Source organism: Melitaea cinxia, chromosome 2 (assembly GCF_905220565.1).
Source record: "Melitaea cinxia chromosome 2, ilMelCinx1.1, whole genome shotgun sequence".
NCBI classification, from domain to species: Eukaryota; Metazoa; Arthropoda; class Insecta; order Lepidoptera; family Nymphalidae; genus Melitaea; species Melitaea cinxia.
The window spans coordinates 7,845,446-7,859,576 of NC_059395.1; the positions used below are offsets into that span (position 1 = coordinate 7,845,446).

The window sequence follows — 14,131 nt, forward strand, 5'->3', positions numbered from 1 at the left end:
TTTGTAATATTAAAATAACCGCTTTTTACTAAATGCATGTGGACGTATACACGGTACATATACCAAAATAACATTTTTTTACAATTTTTGTCTGTCTGTCTATCTGTCTGTCTGTTTGTTCCTGCTAATCTCTGAAACGACTAGACCAATTTTGACGGGATTTACACTGGTAGATAGCTGATGTAGTAAGGAATAACTTAGGCTACTTTTAATTTGAACATTTATTTATTTTATAGCTCTACGAACTGAACAATAACTTTTTTAAGTTGTGGTGGACGAATACATGTCAAAAGATAGAGTCATCAAAGGTACCTTCATTCAAATGTTGAGAAATTGCATTCGTATCAATTAAAAATAAACGTACGAGTAGTTTTTAAATTTCCCATTGTTTCAACTAAAAAATGATAATTTATTAAAAACGAGTCTCAGAAAGCGACAAAAACAATTGACGGTGATAATTTTTTTCTGCGCTGCAATAGCTTATAGCAGTAACTAAAGATAACAAGGTCAAGGTCTTGTAAGAGCGTTCATGTGTCATGATAAGAGACGTAAGTATCCAGGTTTAAAAATGTCTTTGAGTTACAGTAGGTAGACTTGAAAACAATAAAATACATATACCTAGGTATACTATATTACTAAATTTTTAGTCTTCTAATAGCTCATTCAAAGTCATGTCTTAATAGTTTATAATAATTTCAATATGTACCTATGTATTATAATTTATGTCTATATCTTTATGAAGATATCTATTAAAAATTAGATATAGTGTATCAAAACTTTAACCTTTGTCATTTGAGTTCTTAAAATCATTGTTGTTGTTTTTTTTTTATTAATCACAATAATATAAATATAATAATTGAAAATATCATTCCGATTATATATTTCTGTTAATACTTAGATAACGTTAAAACAATAATATCGACAAAGATTCTCAGAATCATAATAAAGATTCCCTAGCTTGCGTCGCGGAAAGTCCGGTTACCGAAAACAAATGTGCCTTAACAACATAGACAGTATATATATATACACAGACGAGATATAAGTCATATAAGCCGCTGCTCTGGGTTACTAACAAGTTCCACGCAGCTCGACGGAGGGGACACACGCTTGTTATCGGTCCACCATTAGTTGCTTTATAATTTACCTTCTATCAAGGAGTGAATGCGGAACGTACCAGAGCTTGAGTGGTCATTGTTGCAATCATCTCGTTGAGCGTAAACAAACCTGTGAGTATCATTTACTTTTATATAACACCGGCTAACCACACTAACCACATACAATAGTGCAAAGTTATATTTTTAATACTATAGAGATCCTGACTATTCGTGTTAACGTATTGTGTATCTACAATTCATACACATGTGGAAAATTTTAACCGATTGAGGCACTTTTTTAATAGGCAAAATATGTAATTGAAAAATAAGATATATCGTCACAGGTCGTATTTATATGCTGAGAGGAAATTTTCGTATACATATACACAAGTGCGGTCAAGTACATCTAATGGAAAAATTAATATAAGTAAGCTACATCTATGTAAGGTACACCGCTACATAATTTATTCCAGCAATAGTAACAATGCAAGCACTTACATTTAATGTACGATTGTTCACATACTTTTTGTTTACTTGTTTGTTTTTTCACATACGTTTGTTGTTTTTGCCCCATTATGTAATGTTATACAAACACAAATATACAATATACGTATAGGTATAGACATATTCATGTATTTGGAAGATTACAAAACAGAAGAGCTCATTATTACTTTGAATTTCTTTGTTAGAAGGCCTAGGTATTTGTAATAAAAGATTACAAGCTACAAAACATCACGTTGGGGCTGAAGTTCAAAAGAGTAATTATATATTTTACATGCAATGTGTGTTGTACATAGACAGTGCTTTGAAAGTAAATATTATTATATAAAAAAACGACTGAAAAGAAAAGATTTTAAAAAGAAATTGGATAAGAGCTTATAAAAAAATTCATGCGCTACCGTTTTTTTTTTTCTTAAAAATGGTATTAAATTTTTAATTTAATGGGGGACACAACGTAAAGTGTACATTCGTAAAAAAATTATTGTGTTCGCTCGCAAAAAAAAATTACCGACTTCAATTGCATCGACAAGTAATTCAAAGTAAGTAGACGAAAAAATAGTCAAGTAAATACGCGCTATCAAAGATTACACAAATAGTAGTCAACAAATCTCAATCAAACTTAAATGACAGCAGCAGCTTTTTATTGAAACAAAAATCATCAAAATCGGTATACCCAGTGAAAAGTTAAGCGGTATAATACGACACAGGTCGAAGAAAAAATAGTCAAGTAAATACACATTATTAGATATAACCCATGACACACACCACCTTAGGATTCAAAAAAAAAAAAATCATCGAAATCGGTACACCCAGTCAAAAGTTCTGAGGTAACTAATACATTAAAAAAATATAATCGAATTGAGAACCTCCATCCTTTTATGGAAGGCTGTTAAAAAATAAACAATTTTCCTTAACGCTTCGCAATAAAGTAGCTCTCCTGTTACAAACGTAAAAATTACAAGCACTATAAGAACCTCTTCATATTTAAGCCGACTAAAAAGTGAACACCTATTAAAATAATAACATGAATTCATCCTTACCCAGGATAATCTAAATAACTTTAATTGAATGAATCAAAAACAGTGTGAGCGAGGAAATAATTTTTACAAAATGACTCTAAATTTTTGAAGCGTCAATTATTGTCATTACATTTAAAATAACGTTAACATATATAAAAATTATAAGTATAAAAGAGATATAAATATGATAGTTTTTGCTTCGTATTCTCAAACAAATATGATCACTAGTTAAGTTTCAGATATTTATCGTTACACTTACGACGAGAATTGAATAATCTATACTCTATATATATATATATATATATATATATATATATATATATATATATATATATATATCTAAACATTTCGTGTCACGATGTATGTTAGCGATAAACTCCGAAACTACTGAACCAATTTTTATCAAATTATGAAAGTATATGTAATTTGGTTCGACTTGGGAGATAGGGTAGTTTTTATCTCAATTGAACCCGGTAGGTGGCGCTGCTATCGGTATGTAAGCAATCAAATTTGGTAGCTGTTTTCCGGACATGACCACGTCTGCCGGGTCCGCTAATACTTATATACATATACGCATAAATAAAATTAAAGTGTCTCTGTGATTTAAAAATAAGTGTGTTTTTCAAGTGCTTATATTTATTTACACGATACTAAAACACAATCATACGATTTTAAAATTTATGTTTGTCTGTCTTTCTGTTTATCTGTGCTAAATTACCGGGTTTTACCTAACTTTTTTAACTTTTCGGAACGGATTTTACCTAAAGGATAGAGGAGGTTGTGGAAGATATAGGCAACTTATCATTCCAGGATTCCCGCGAAATCAGGATTTACGTAGGAAAACCCACACTTAACGCGCGCGAGCACCCCAAAGAAATATGAAATAGCTTTATATTTTTCTATTAAATATTTTTTATTTATTTTATCGTACACCACAAATATATTACAAACAAAGCATAAAGATAGTTACAGACAGTGAAGTACAATGGGCGGACTTATGGGTAATTAGCCATTTCTTCACAAAAATACGACAATTTTTGCGAGCAAAAACAACAAAAATCTTAAAATAAGATAAAGAATGTCACAGCTTTCAGGAACACGCTGTTAAAAAAGTTATGAGTGGCCAGATTCAATATCCTATATACTTTCCTATATAATACGAACGAAGTCGCGGGTACAGCTAGTTATCTTGGCGATGCTGAAGTTTTATATTCTTTTGCTTAGCAACAGTTGAGCCTGTACCTGTTACTTTTAACGTTTAGACGATACGTTATTTTTGATTTAATAGCCGTCTTCAATGTCTGAGTCACAGCTCAGAATTATTAGTTTTAATTTACATAATATATTGAGTTGGAAATTCCGTTTATGTAAATAAAATTGATCATTAACTGTTTACGACCGTTTTTGATAAAAATTCACTCTCTAATCAGCTTAATATTTAATTTCTAATAATAAAAAATGTTTTTAGATTAATAACAATAACAAAAATAATATTTAGTTTTTAACTTGTGATATGTAAATATATAAATATTCCAAAATTTATTATTCTTTTAACATAATAATCACATTTATATAGAATAGTTATAATATTTTTTGTTGCTTCCATCAATATATATATTGACCTACGATGTCGACCACGAATAACAATATCACGCTATTCGCAATGATAAACACGACCTTTCTCATTATATAATCATTATTTATACGCTCAGAGCAAAAATATTGTTGTAGCTCCATCCTTTTGAAGAAAATGTTTTATATAAAATAAAACTGTAAATAAAAATGTACGTTTACACATGTTTAGTTATATCTATTATCATTTGATCATTGATTATATTATTATTACCTTTAAGAAAAACAAGGTACAGTCGACGCAAAAGCATTTTATCCGATAGCAAATTTGCAACAAATAACTTATGAAATAATTATATAAATTACGCGTCACGTTGTTTGTCCGCAATAGACTCCTAAACTACTTAACCGATTTGATGATAGACTTGAAAGATAGTCTTTATTATTTTGATATAAATAATTACCTACTATATTCACAAAAAAAGGCCGTACGAAGTTCGCCAGGCCAGCTAGTTAATATATAAATCATAGTTTTTAAAAGACAATCACATTATAAAATATACTTGGAGAAGTAAGAAGATAAATTACTCAGATGTAGTAATTTTTAATGGAATTTTTAGATTGGGTCGCAATTTCGGTATCATAAACACGTGTGGCCCGAAACGAGATCGACGGCTTTTTCCAATAAAATTTAATAAATAACATACTTGCAATCGTAATAGACATAAAACAAGTTGTTTGTTATTAAAGATAAAAACCTAAAATTGCGTGCGATTTATATACCTAAGTATATATTGGACCTCATTATCATAATTATAGGTCTTTTGTTGTTAACATTAAGAAAGTAACATTTACCTACTTCCAGTTTAAAAGATAATACTTACTACAGTTTAAAAAGGTTAACAAGGATTGTATACCTACTTGTGTAATATGGACTAAAAAATTAAAAATATGTTATGTGTCTTTTATCCTTATAATATTATGAATACTTATTTACTGTTCAAAAATATATTACAGGTTTTAATTTCTTTCTATTATCATGAATTTAAAAATTAAACAACATCTGCACTAGGTAAAAAAAAATAATCAAAAAAATCTATACAAATAAATAAAATTGAAGTGTCTGTTTGTAATATTAAAAAAAAAACTGCTTTTTAATAAATGCATATGGACGTATACACGGTACATATACCAAAATAACATTTTTTACAATTTTTGTCTGTCTGTCTGTTTGTTCCGGCTAATCTCTGAAACGGCCGGACCTATTTTGAGGGGACTTTCACTGGCAGATAGCTGATGTAATCACGAGGAACTTACGCTACTTTAATTTAAGAAATTTATTTATTTTAGAACCCTGCGAACTGAACAATAACTTTTTCGTTAAATTCCACGCGGACTAAGTCACGGGCACAGCTAGTTAACAATAAAATTGTATATAAAGCTATTTATTGAGATATATCTGTTAAAACATAGGATTGTGATTGTGTGTTATATAATTATTAATTATATATAATGATCGTATCATTCTTAACGTCGCTTTGATGCAAATAATGTATCTTATCTTTTCATATTAATAAACAATTATTTATCTTGTGAGTTTTCTCAAAACGTATGAACTACTTTGTCAGTATTTAAGTGATATCATAAACACTAAATTATTTCGGCAATGATATCACACACAATGTCTTAGAGTAATATAATATATTGAAATTAATTTTAGTTTTTCTTTTTAACAATTTAGTTTTTACTTCTACATCAAGAAAAACGGCAATAAATTTAGTTCGCAAGAACTTATTAATTTTTTTTAATTTTTCTAATAATAATAATAATAATAAATAAATAAATAAATATCTTTCTATATTTATATATCTATCTTTTTTCCGAGGTTAAAAAGAATTTTTGTGCTTATACTATTAATTAAAACAATGTATAAAAGATATATAAAGTACTAAGGTAAAAAAAAAGGACCATAAAAAGGACCTGTTCGCAATAGAACCGATTGTTATGTAATAATTCCGCAATAGTAATGATAAAATACCGTGGATTTGTCGTTAATAATTTACCAATATTATTGCTTTTTATGTCGATTTTATTTGATTTTTCTAGAACATATTTGTCTAATCAGATCCACTTTACTACTTCAGATAAATGCCGGGCCATGTTATGGGTACAACGATTTAAAATCGGTGCGATTAATTAGCTTTTGAGATAAATATATGGCCTTATCATCATTATAGTCATATATTATAAGTTAGTTGTCTTCACTAAATATAAGAATGGTAGCTTCGCAAAAACACAACAGGGTTTAGGATGGTCTCAACTGATCTTCAAAAGAGATCTGAGAGTGAAGCAGCTTTTCTGATACGCTTCAGCCTGTAATATCCCACTACTGGGCATAGGCCTCTTTTGCGAACTTATCTCTGTAAGAGATCTCTACCAGTCTACCCATGGTGGTGAGAGAAGATGTTATCGCGGGACTCATAAGTGCATTTGTGATAAAGTGAAAAAAAAAAATTGAACAAAAAGTTAAAAATAATAAAAAAATGCCATATACTTATTTTGCTATATATACATTCAAAATTAGTGATATAAAAAAAATACATATATACTTAAATACATACACAGTTACATGCACATATGCATGCGTACATACCCACATACATATCTACACATATACATACATAAATACATACATACACACATACATACATACACATATACATACATACATACATGGGTATAGTACCTATAATAATAATAATGTTCTACATCGATCTATATAAAATTGTTAGGTCATTTAGTTATCACGAAATGTTGAAAACTACTCAACGTATAAAGATATAACGTATAATTTCCCTTTCCTCTTAACAAAAAAAAAAAAAAAACTACTATCCAACGCGGCGTTTTCTAATAGAAATAGTTTATTTGATTATGATTTTCTATAAACAAACACACTTTCTAAAATTGATTTTTAAGGATTTCCAAAAAGACCCGGTTATTATTAGGCGCTTGTGACCTTACGCCACGATTCAATTACAGAGATAATTTTATCACCATCCTTTCTGTTATGCTGTTATAGGAACCTTAAATTTTTAAGGGATAAAAAGACTTGTGCCATTTAAGGCTATTATAATTTGCCACTGTGCCAATTTTATCTAGATCTATTAAGCTGTTATGGCGTGATTGAAAAACAAATATTCATCTATTCAAAATTTGGGATTTATAATTAGGTACAGAAGTTTCTTAAAAATTAAGGAGCATTTTTCCATTAATAAAATTTAAGCTGATATATTCACACAATCAGGATACATAAATCGAGTTGAAGTTTAGTAATTACAACTTAGTAGATAACTCGTATTACAATGTAAAAAAGTAATTTATACTGCGTATTTGCTATTTAAGAAATTGATTACTTTTTACTGTCTTATTATTACGTTGGCTATTTATATACGATGTAAATGGATTATGTATTTACATGTGGTTAGATGTGTGGCCTTCTATACTACTATAATAAAGATGAAGAGGTTGTTTGAACGCACTAATCTCGGTAACTACTGGTGGAAAGTACTTCAACTTTACGTAAGATCACAACTAAATAATATGGTTCTCAAGTAATGTTATGTTTCTGTGGCGAAAAGGTGGCTAGAGCTCCTGGAGAGGGTCGGCAACGGACTTTCATCAATGTTTCTGGTGTTGCACGCATCTATAGGCTATGGTAACCCCCTTAACATTACGTGGGCCGATCGTTTGTTTGCTGACCAAGTCCTTTTTATAATCAAACCTTGTCCTGTAGTTGATATGTGCCTACATTATTTATAGGATAAGAAATATGTCGATATTATGTTTAATATTTAAGTTGTTTATCAAGCTTTAAATATGGAAGGTCATTGTGATTTTTTTTTTCGAAATAAAAAATTGCGTTTAAAGCTTTTACTTGTCTAAAAGCTTTAGGACCACTTTTTGTTTGATTTACAGCCATTTAATATCTAATGGTCTTGTAAGATCAATAACAAATTCGTAATGGTTACGTCTAGTCACGATTTTATATATAGTTAAGTATATTAATTTTGAATTCATTTTTATCAATACAATCAAACAGGAAAAATCAAAACTAACAAACAAATTAAAGTATATCTTTTTTTTATTAATAAAAATTATCTTTGAGGATATATGTAAATAGGTAATTAATTTACTGTAGGTACTTAAACGCTAAATAAGAAAAATAGCCAAAGCTAAACGGTAAAAAAATATCTAATTGAGAACTTTCTCCTTTTTTGGAAGTCGGTTAAAAGGTATTAAAAGAGCACGTTGCGCCGCCGCCGCAACGTTCGTGTGTCGTTGCACCCAAGAGGCTAGCGTGTGGCTCTTTTAAAATCTATTTCTGAAACTAATATAACTGCTTATATGAATATATTAAGTCCAGTCTGGACGAGTGAGCCTTTAAAAATAAAGAAACACCAATTTTAAGATTATTGAACGTAACTTGGACAAATGAATTGATGAATTGTATAAAATATTCAGCTCACCGTTACACCACCATATAATGATTGGGTTTAAGCGGTTTTCAATACAAATTAGTTTTCCGTTTCAGGTTAAAATGAAGCCTCAATGGCTGTCAATAGTGTGCTGTGTAACTACTTTAGTAGTTCACAGTCATGGAGCCGCTGTACCGACACAAGATACATTCGTTGTTGCTAAATCAGAAGGGGAAGTGAGTACTTATTCATATTATTAAATAGTAATAGAATTATCATTAAAATATTAACTTAAATAGTTTCTTGTCGAAATTTAGTTTTTATCTGTTAATTTTCTGTTACCGAAAAATCCTAATATTAAATACTTACCTATTTATCGAAATCATAACAACCGGTTTCGAAATTTTAGGAGTATTGTATCAATTAATTGCTCAGTGAATAGAAATTGATGAAGAAATTGATATTTGAAAAAGTATATATGTATCTGGCTACATATCAATAAATAATCTGTTGTTCCTTTACTTAAGCATTAGTTAAATACATACAAATTAACATTTAAATAAAAACTTCTTCAAATTTTCCTTGTTCCTTATTTTGTAATAGACAAGATTTTAGGAGTAGAAGTTTGTTTAGAGATAACAGCTTTTATAATTAGGAGTACTATTGTTAAAATTACAACAATTCTTTCATTTTCAGGTCACAGAAGCAACAGGTATGACAACAGAAGAACCAGGTGCACCAATAAAGTTGACTCAGATGCGTGTTCACTCTGAGGTATCCTTACGGTATGCGGTGACCGCCGTCGTCACTCACGTACGGAACCCTTCACACCGCTCACAGGAAGCCACCTTCCACGTGCTCCTGCCAGAAACAGCTTTCATTAGTGAATTCGTCATGTACGTATAAATATTTAAAGTTACGGTTCACGTCCAAATAATGTTGCACACATGTAGTTTTGTGTTCCTGTGATAAGTAGGATAGCGAGACATTCTGGAGAAAGGGTTGGTGACTCACTTGCAAAACTCCTGGTGTCCCTGCTGAAAGTTCCAGATAGATCCGAATAAAAAAAACGATGATTGATGGGACGTTATTGTAAACTATTGTGTGTTTGAAACAGGGATTCCAAATACTTTATTTAAATTTGATACGTTAAAATACAATTTTTATCTGGGCATTTTTCGACCCAGATAGATCTATCAGGATCCCCAATGGATCTTAACGTTTTATATCGCAGTTTTTCCACAGGCGTAGCATTAATCACGCTTCAGCCTGTAATATCCCACTGCTGGGCACAGGCCTCTTTCCATAGACTTTTTTTTTTCTAGCATTAGCCACGGTAACCGTTTACTATCACAAAATATAAATTGGCTTACTGTAAGCTTCATAGTCAAATAAAGATAACGAGTTTGCCATTTCTCGCTATTGAAATTGATGGACCATCTTTACTAACTCTTAGCGTTATGCGTTATGTGTTGTAATACCTATATTATTTCTGGGTAATGTCAGGGTAATGTCTTTTGGGTGGCTACCAGGGAGGCACATGAAATTGACAAAAAGTAGCTATGTAATATTGCAACTGTTATAAACATAAATCATATCAATAAAATAAATTTACAAATTTTGTCACACGGTGATACGAAATGATTTGTTCTGAAATATGATTGATTGATCGCCAATGATCTATGATAAAAATCAGTTTCATGGCTTGTATAACAATATTAGTATTTAAAACCTAAAAATATAAGTATTATGAAATACTTTTGAGACCACTATTGATGTATATCATTGGCTACTTGGTAAAGCTTTAGATTAGGTAAAACCGAATTTCGGGACCGTGGGGGGATGGGGGGGGAGAGGGTGGGGAACGCTACCCCTGGTACCACTGTCACACCTCGGAACCCCATGGTTATGGAGATATCCATGGTTAAAGTTTTGAGGTTAGAAGAAGAATTTCGAAAGTTAGAGGAACGCTTGGCTCCGGCGCTGCGGGAAGTGCAGCCCTTCCGCCCTTGCGTGCGAAAGCACGCTCACTCATGCTCCGTTCCGCAGCGGAGGCTGGTCGCCGAAGGCGACCAGCCTCAGCCGCTCCTCTACGCATTCGTTCGCGCGCCTCCGCGGCACAAAAAAAAAACACTCTAGGGGTAGGACAGACCAAGACCACGTGGACAGTGGGGTGCTCCGATTCGGTTTTGGGTATTTTTCGAATTTCTAAACCTATATTCTAGCACGCAATGTTACTAATTTTATTAGAATATTATGTCTGACGCTTTATTTTGTTTAAAAATGTCGATTTGTCAGTCGTTAAGCGTCAGTTCGTATCGTTTGTTGATCTTACAATCGAGATCGTTTTTACGTAAATTTGTTCGAAAATAAAACGTGAAAGTTGGTGAATGGAGCATATGAGTGAACTTCCCGCTGCACCGGAGTTAAGGTGGAGTCAGACACGGAGCTCTAAGGTATTGTAATATCTCTGAATCACGTAAAGTTAACCCCAAAACTTCAAACACGATATCTTCGAAACCACGGGGTTTACGCGAAACGCAAACTACGGGGGGCTAAAAAACCCACCCTCCCCACCACCCTTTACCCTCCCACCCCCATTTCACCCCATAAATTGGAGGCCACTTAACTAACAAATGACCAATTCTTCTTCTAACCTCAAAACTTTAACCATCGATATCTCCATAACCATGGGGTTCCGAGGTGTGAAAGTGGTACCAGGGGTAGTGTTCCCCATCCTCCCCTCCCCCATCCCCCCACGGTCCCGAAATTCGGTTTTACCTAATCTAGATCTTAGCCGGCTACTTTTTATGTTCCATAGCAATTAAAACCTGATGTAACTTCATACGTAACTTATTTACCTAACTTTGACAACCGTTATAAAAAAGCAATTAATTTGATGCAATGATGATATACTATTGTTGCACATTATTATACTATAAAAAACCCATAAATTACCAGAAAAATAAACAAGACCATAATTTTCTATTACCTATACTTTAATTTCGGTATTTTTTATTCTAATAACTATTCGTTTTGCTTCAGAACGGTTCGTAAATAAAACAAATCGTTTTGCGAATAAAGGAAATGAGCCTAAAGAAAGTTTATTTAAAAAGTCATGTATGTGTAAACATATAGGTATTTTCTAGGACATTAAATGGAAAACCATATAAAGCGTACGTCAAAGAAAAATCAGAAGCAAAGAAAATCTACTCTGAAGCTGTTTCTCAAGGAATTGGCGCTGCTCATATATCTGCGAAGTAAGTTAGCTTTTAAGAATCTTTCCTAACTTCTAATGCATCTTTTCAAGTCAGTTTGTCGTTCCAATTACATTTTTATACAACTTATATAAGCTGTGTGGTTACGGCATTAAAGAATATAGCCACCCTCTCTCTTCCCGTGGGTTTCGTGGGAGGCGACTAAGGAATAACACTGTTCCACTACCACCTTGGAACTTTGGAAGCCGACCGATGGCGGGATAACCATCCGGCTGCTGGCTTTGAAGTACACAGGCAGCAGCGTCTTCGGTGCGACGGGTTTCACCAGCCCGCCTGCCCAGCGTTGATGACTGACATGAGTTCGTGCCATTTTTGGCTCGAACTTGTGGAGGCCTATGTCCAGTAGTGGACGTGGAGTAGTGATGATGATGACAACTTATTTATTGAAAATTCTAAAATGCTCTTCTAAAGTTTATAGATTTTAACGTCACTTGATCACGATTAAACTGGTACAGATGAAATTTATATTTAGAGCAATACATTTTTTAAGTTTATATCAACATAAAAAATCAACAATATTTGTGTTTAAAAAGACATATAATGACAGCTTGTATGAAATAATACAATGGACATTAAATTTGTAAAACAGGGCTCGTGATTCCAACCATTTCACGGTATCCGTAAACGTAGAACCCAACACTGAGGCGATGTTCAACTTGACTTATGAGGAGTTGTTAGTGCGTCGCATTGGAGTATACAACCATGCTATTAACCTGCACCCTGGTGCTCTCGTACCCAAGATGGAGGTGACAGTCCACATCAAAGAATCTCAGAAAATCAACGTACTCCGAGTACCCGAAGTCAGAACCGGAAATGAAATTGATGCTACCGAAAATGATGCTCGTAAGTATAATTTTGTCGTAAATTTTGTGTATTAAACCTTCTACTTTTTAAGTAAACATGAAAATTGATTTGCTTTTTGTTTATTTAGACTACGCGAAAGTTACCATACAAAAAAGCAATGATGAAAAAGAAGCAACAGTAACTTTTACTCCGGATCTTGAAGAACAGAAACGCTTGATGCAGGTTTATGCGGCAAGTATCTTCGGGTTTATTTTATTACATCATTGAAAATGGTATTTATCTAAATGATAATAATTCGTTATTAAAATTCATGATGTTACTATTATTTCAATTTATGAATAATTAGTAGCGATAAGATATATGATAAGATATATGAAAGAAATCCTGCCTTTTAAGAAACATTTTTGAATTGAGATTTATGAATAAAGAAAATAAGTTAAGTGAATTCCCCTAAACTTTATTCTTTAACACAACAGGAAAAGGTCAAAGAATCAGCGTCAACGCATCGGCATTGGTACGCAAGTGAGGACCAACAAATAAGTACGACTGGTGTGCTCGGACAGTTTGTAGTTCAGTACGATGTCGACCGTCCCGCCAATGGAGAGGTTTTGGTGAGTTGGCCTTTTATTTGGTACGTAATTCCTTTTGTAATATAAGGAAATGTAAATATCCATATTTTATTTATATATTTATGCTAATATTAAAAAAAGTAAAAGAATAAAAAGATATAAATTTATTTTTCGACTTTAGGCTGGAAACGGTAGACTGGTTCAATCTCTCAAATCTTCCACAAGTAGAAACAACAAACGATGCTCGTAAAACAATATATATCTTCTAACGCGTTAGAAGTGAGCTGATCAGCTGAATTAAAGCACTAATCATTAGGACAGCTGATTCCTTTAGCCAAACAAAATCCTCATGATTTGCACTCGTATTTGAGAAATAGATGAAGTTTTAGACATAAGATTGGATTTCTTGAAATAAGGCCTGGTATCTATGATCATCATCATCATCATAATCATAATTTCAGCCTATCGCAGTCCACTGTTGGACATAGGCCTCCACAAGTTCGCGCCAAAAATGGCGTGAACCCGTGTGTGTGTGTTTGTGATAGTAAACATTAAATGTAAAAATCAGAAAAATCAGCAAATTATACTTTTTTTAACTGTCTTCCAAAAAAGGAAGAGGTTCTCAATCGACTGTATTTTTAACCGTTTTCGAAAAAGGAGGAGGTTACTCAATTCGACCGTACACACATTTTTTTTTAATATGTTCGGGGTTATATATCTTCGTCGTTTATGAACCGATTTTGATAATTCTTTTTTTGTTGGAAAGAAGATATCCCAAGTGTGGTGCCATGATAAGGAAACCAGAATCTGATGATGTAA

The 14,131-nt window shown here is 32.3% G+C and overlaps 1 protein-coding gene across 1 annotated transcript in view; it reads left to right on the forward strand.

Annotated features, from left to right (window-relative positions):
- Nucleotides 1-1,050: 1,050 nt before the first annotated feature.
- LOC123659194 (inter-alpha-trypsin inhibitor heavy chain H4-like) overlaps nucleotides 1,051-14,131 on the forward strand; it is a 36,607-nt gene continuing 23,526 nt past the window's right edge. The window contains exons 1-7 of the mRNA XM_045594449.1: nucleotides 1,051-1,226; nucleotides 8,778-8,897; nucleotides 9,358-9,557; nucleotides 11,811-11,921; nucleotides 12,529-12,782; nucleotides 12,871-12,978; nucleotides 13,185-13,354. Coding sequence (XP_045450405.1) covers nucleotides 8,784-8,897; nucleotides 9,358-9,557; nucleotides 11,811-11,921; nucleotides 12,529-12,782; nucleotides 12,871-12,978; nucleotides 13,185-13,354 — 957 coding nt within the window. The 5' untranslated portion in view covers nucleotides 1,051-1,226; nucleotides 8,778-8,783. The remainder of the gene's footprint in view (nucleotides 1,227-8,777; nucleotides 8,898-9,357; nucleotides 9,558-11,810; nucleotides 11,922-12,528; nucleotides 12,783-12,870; nucleotides 12,979-13,184; nucleotides 13,355-14,131) is intronic.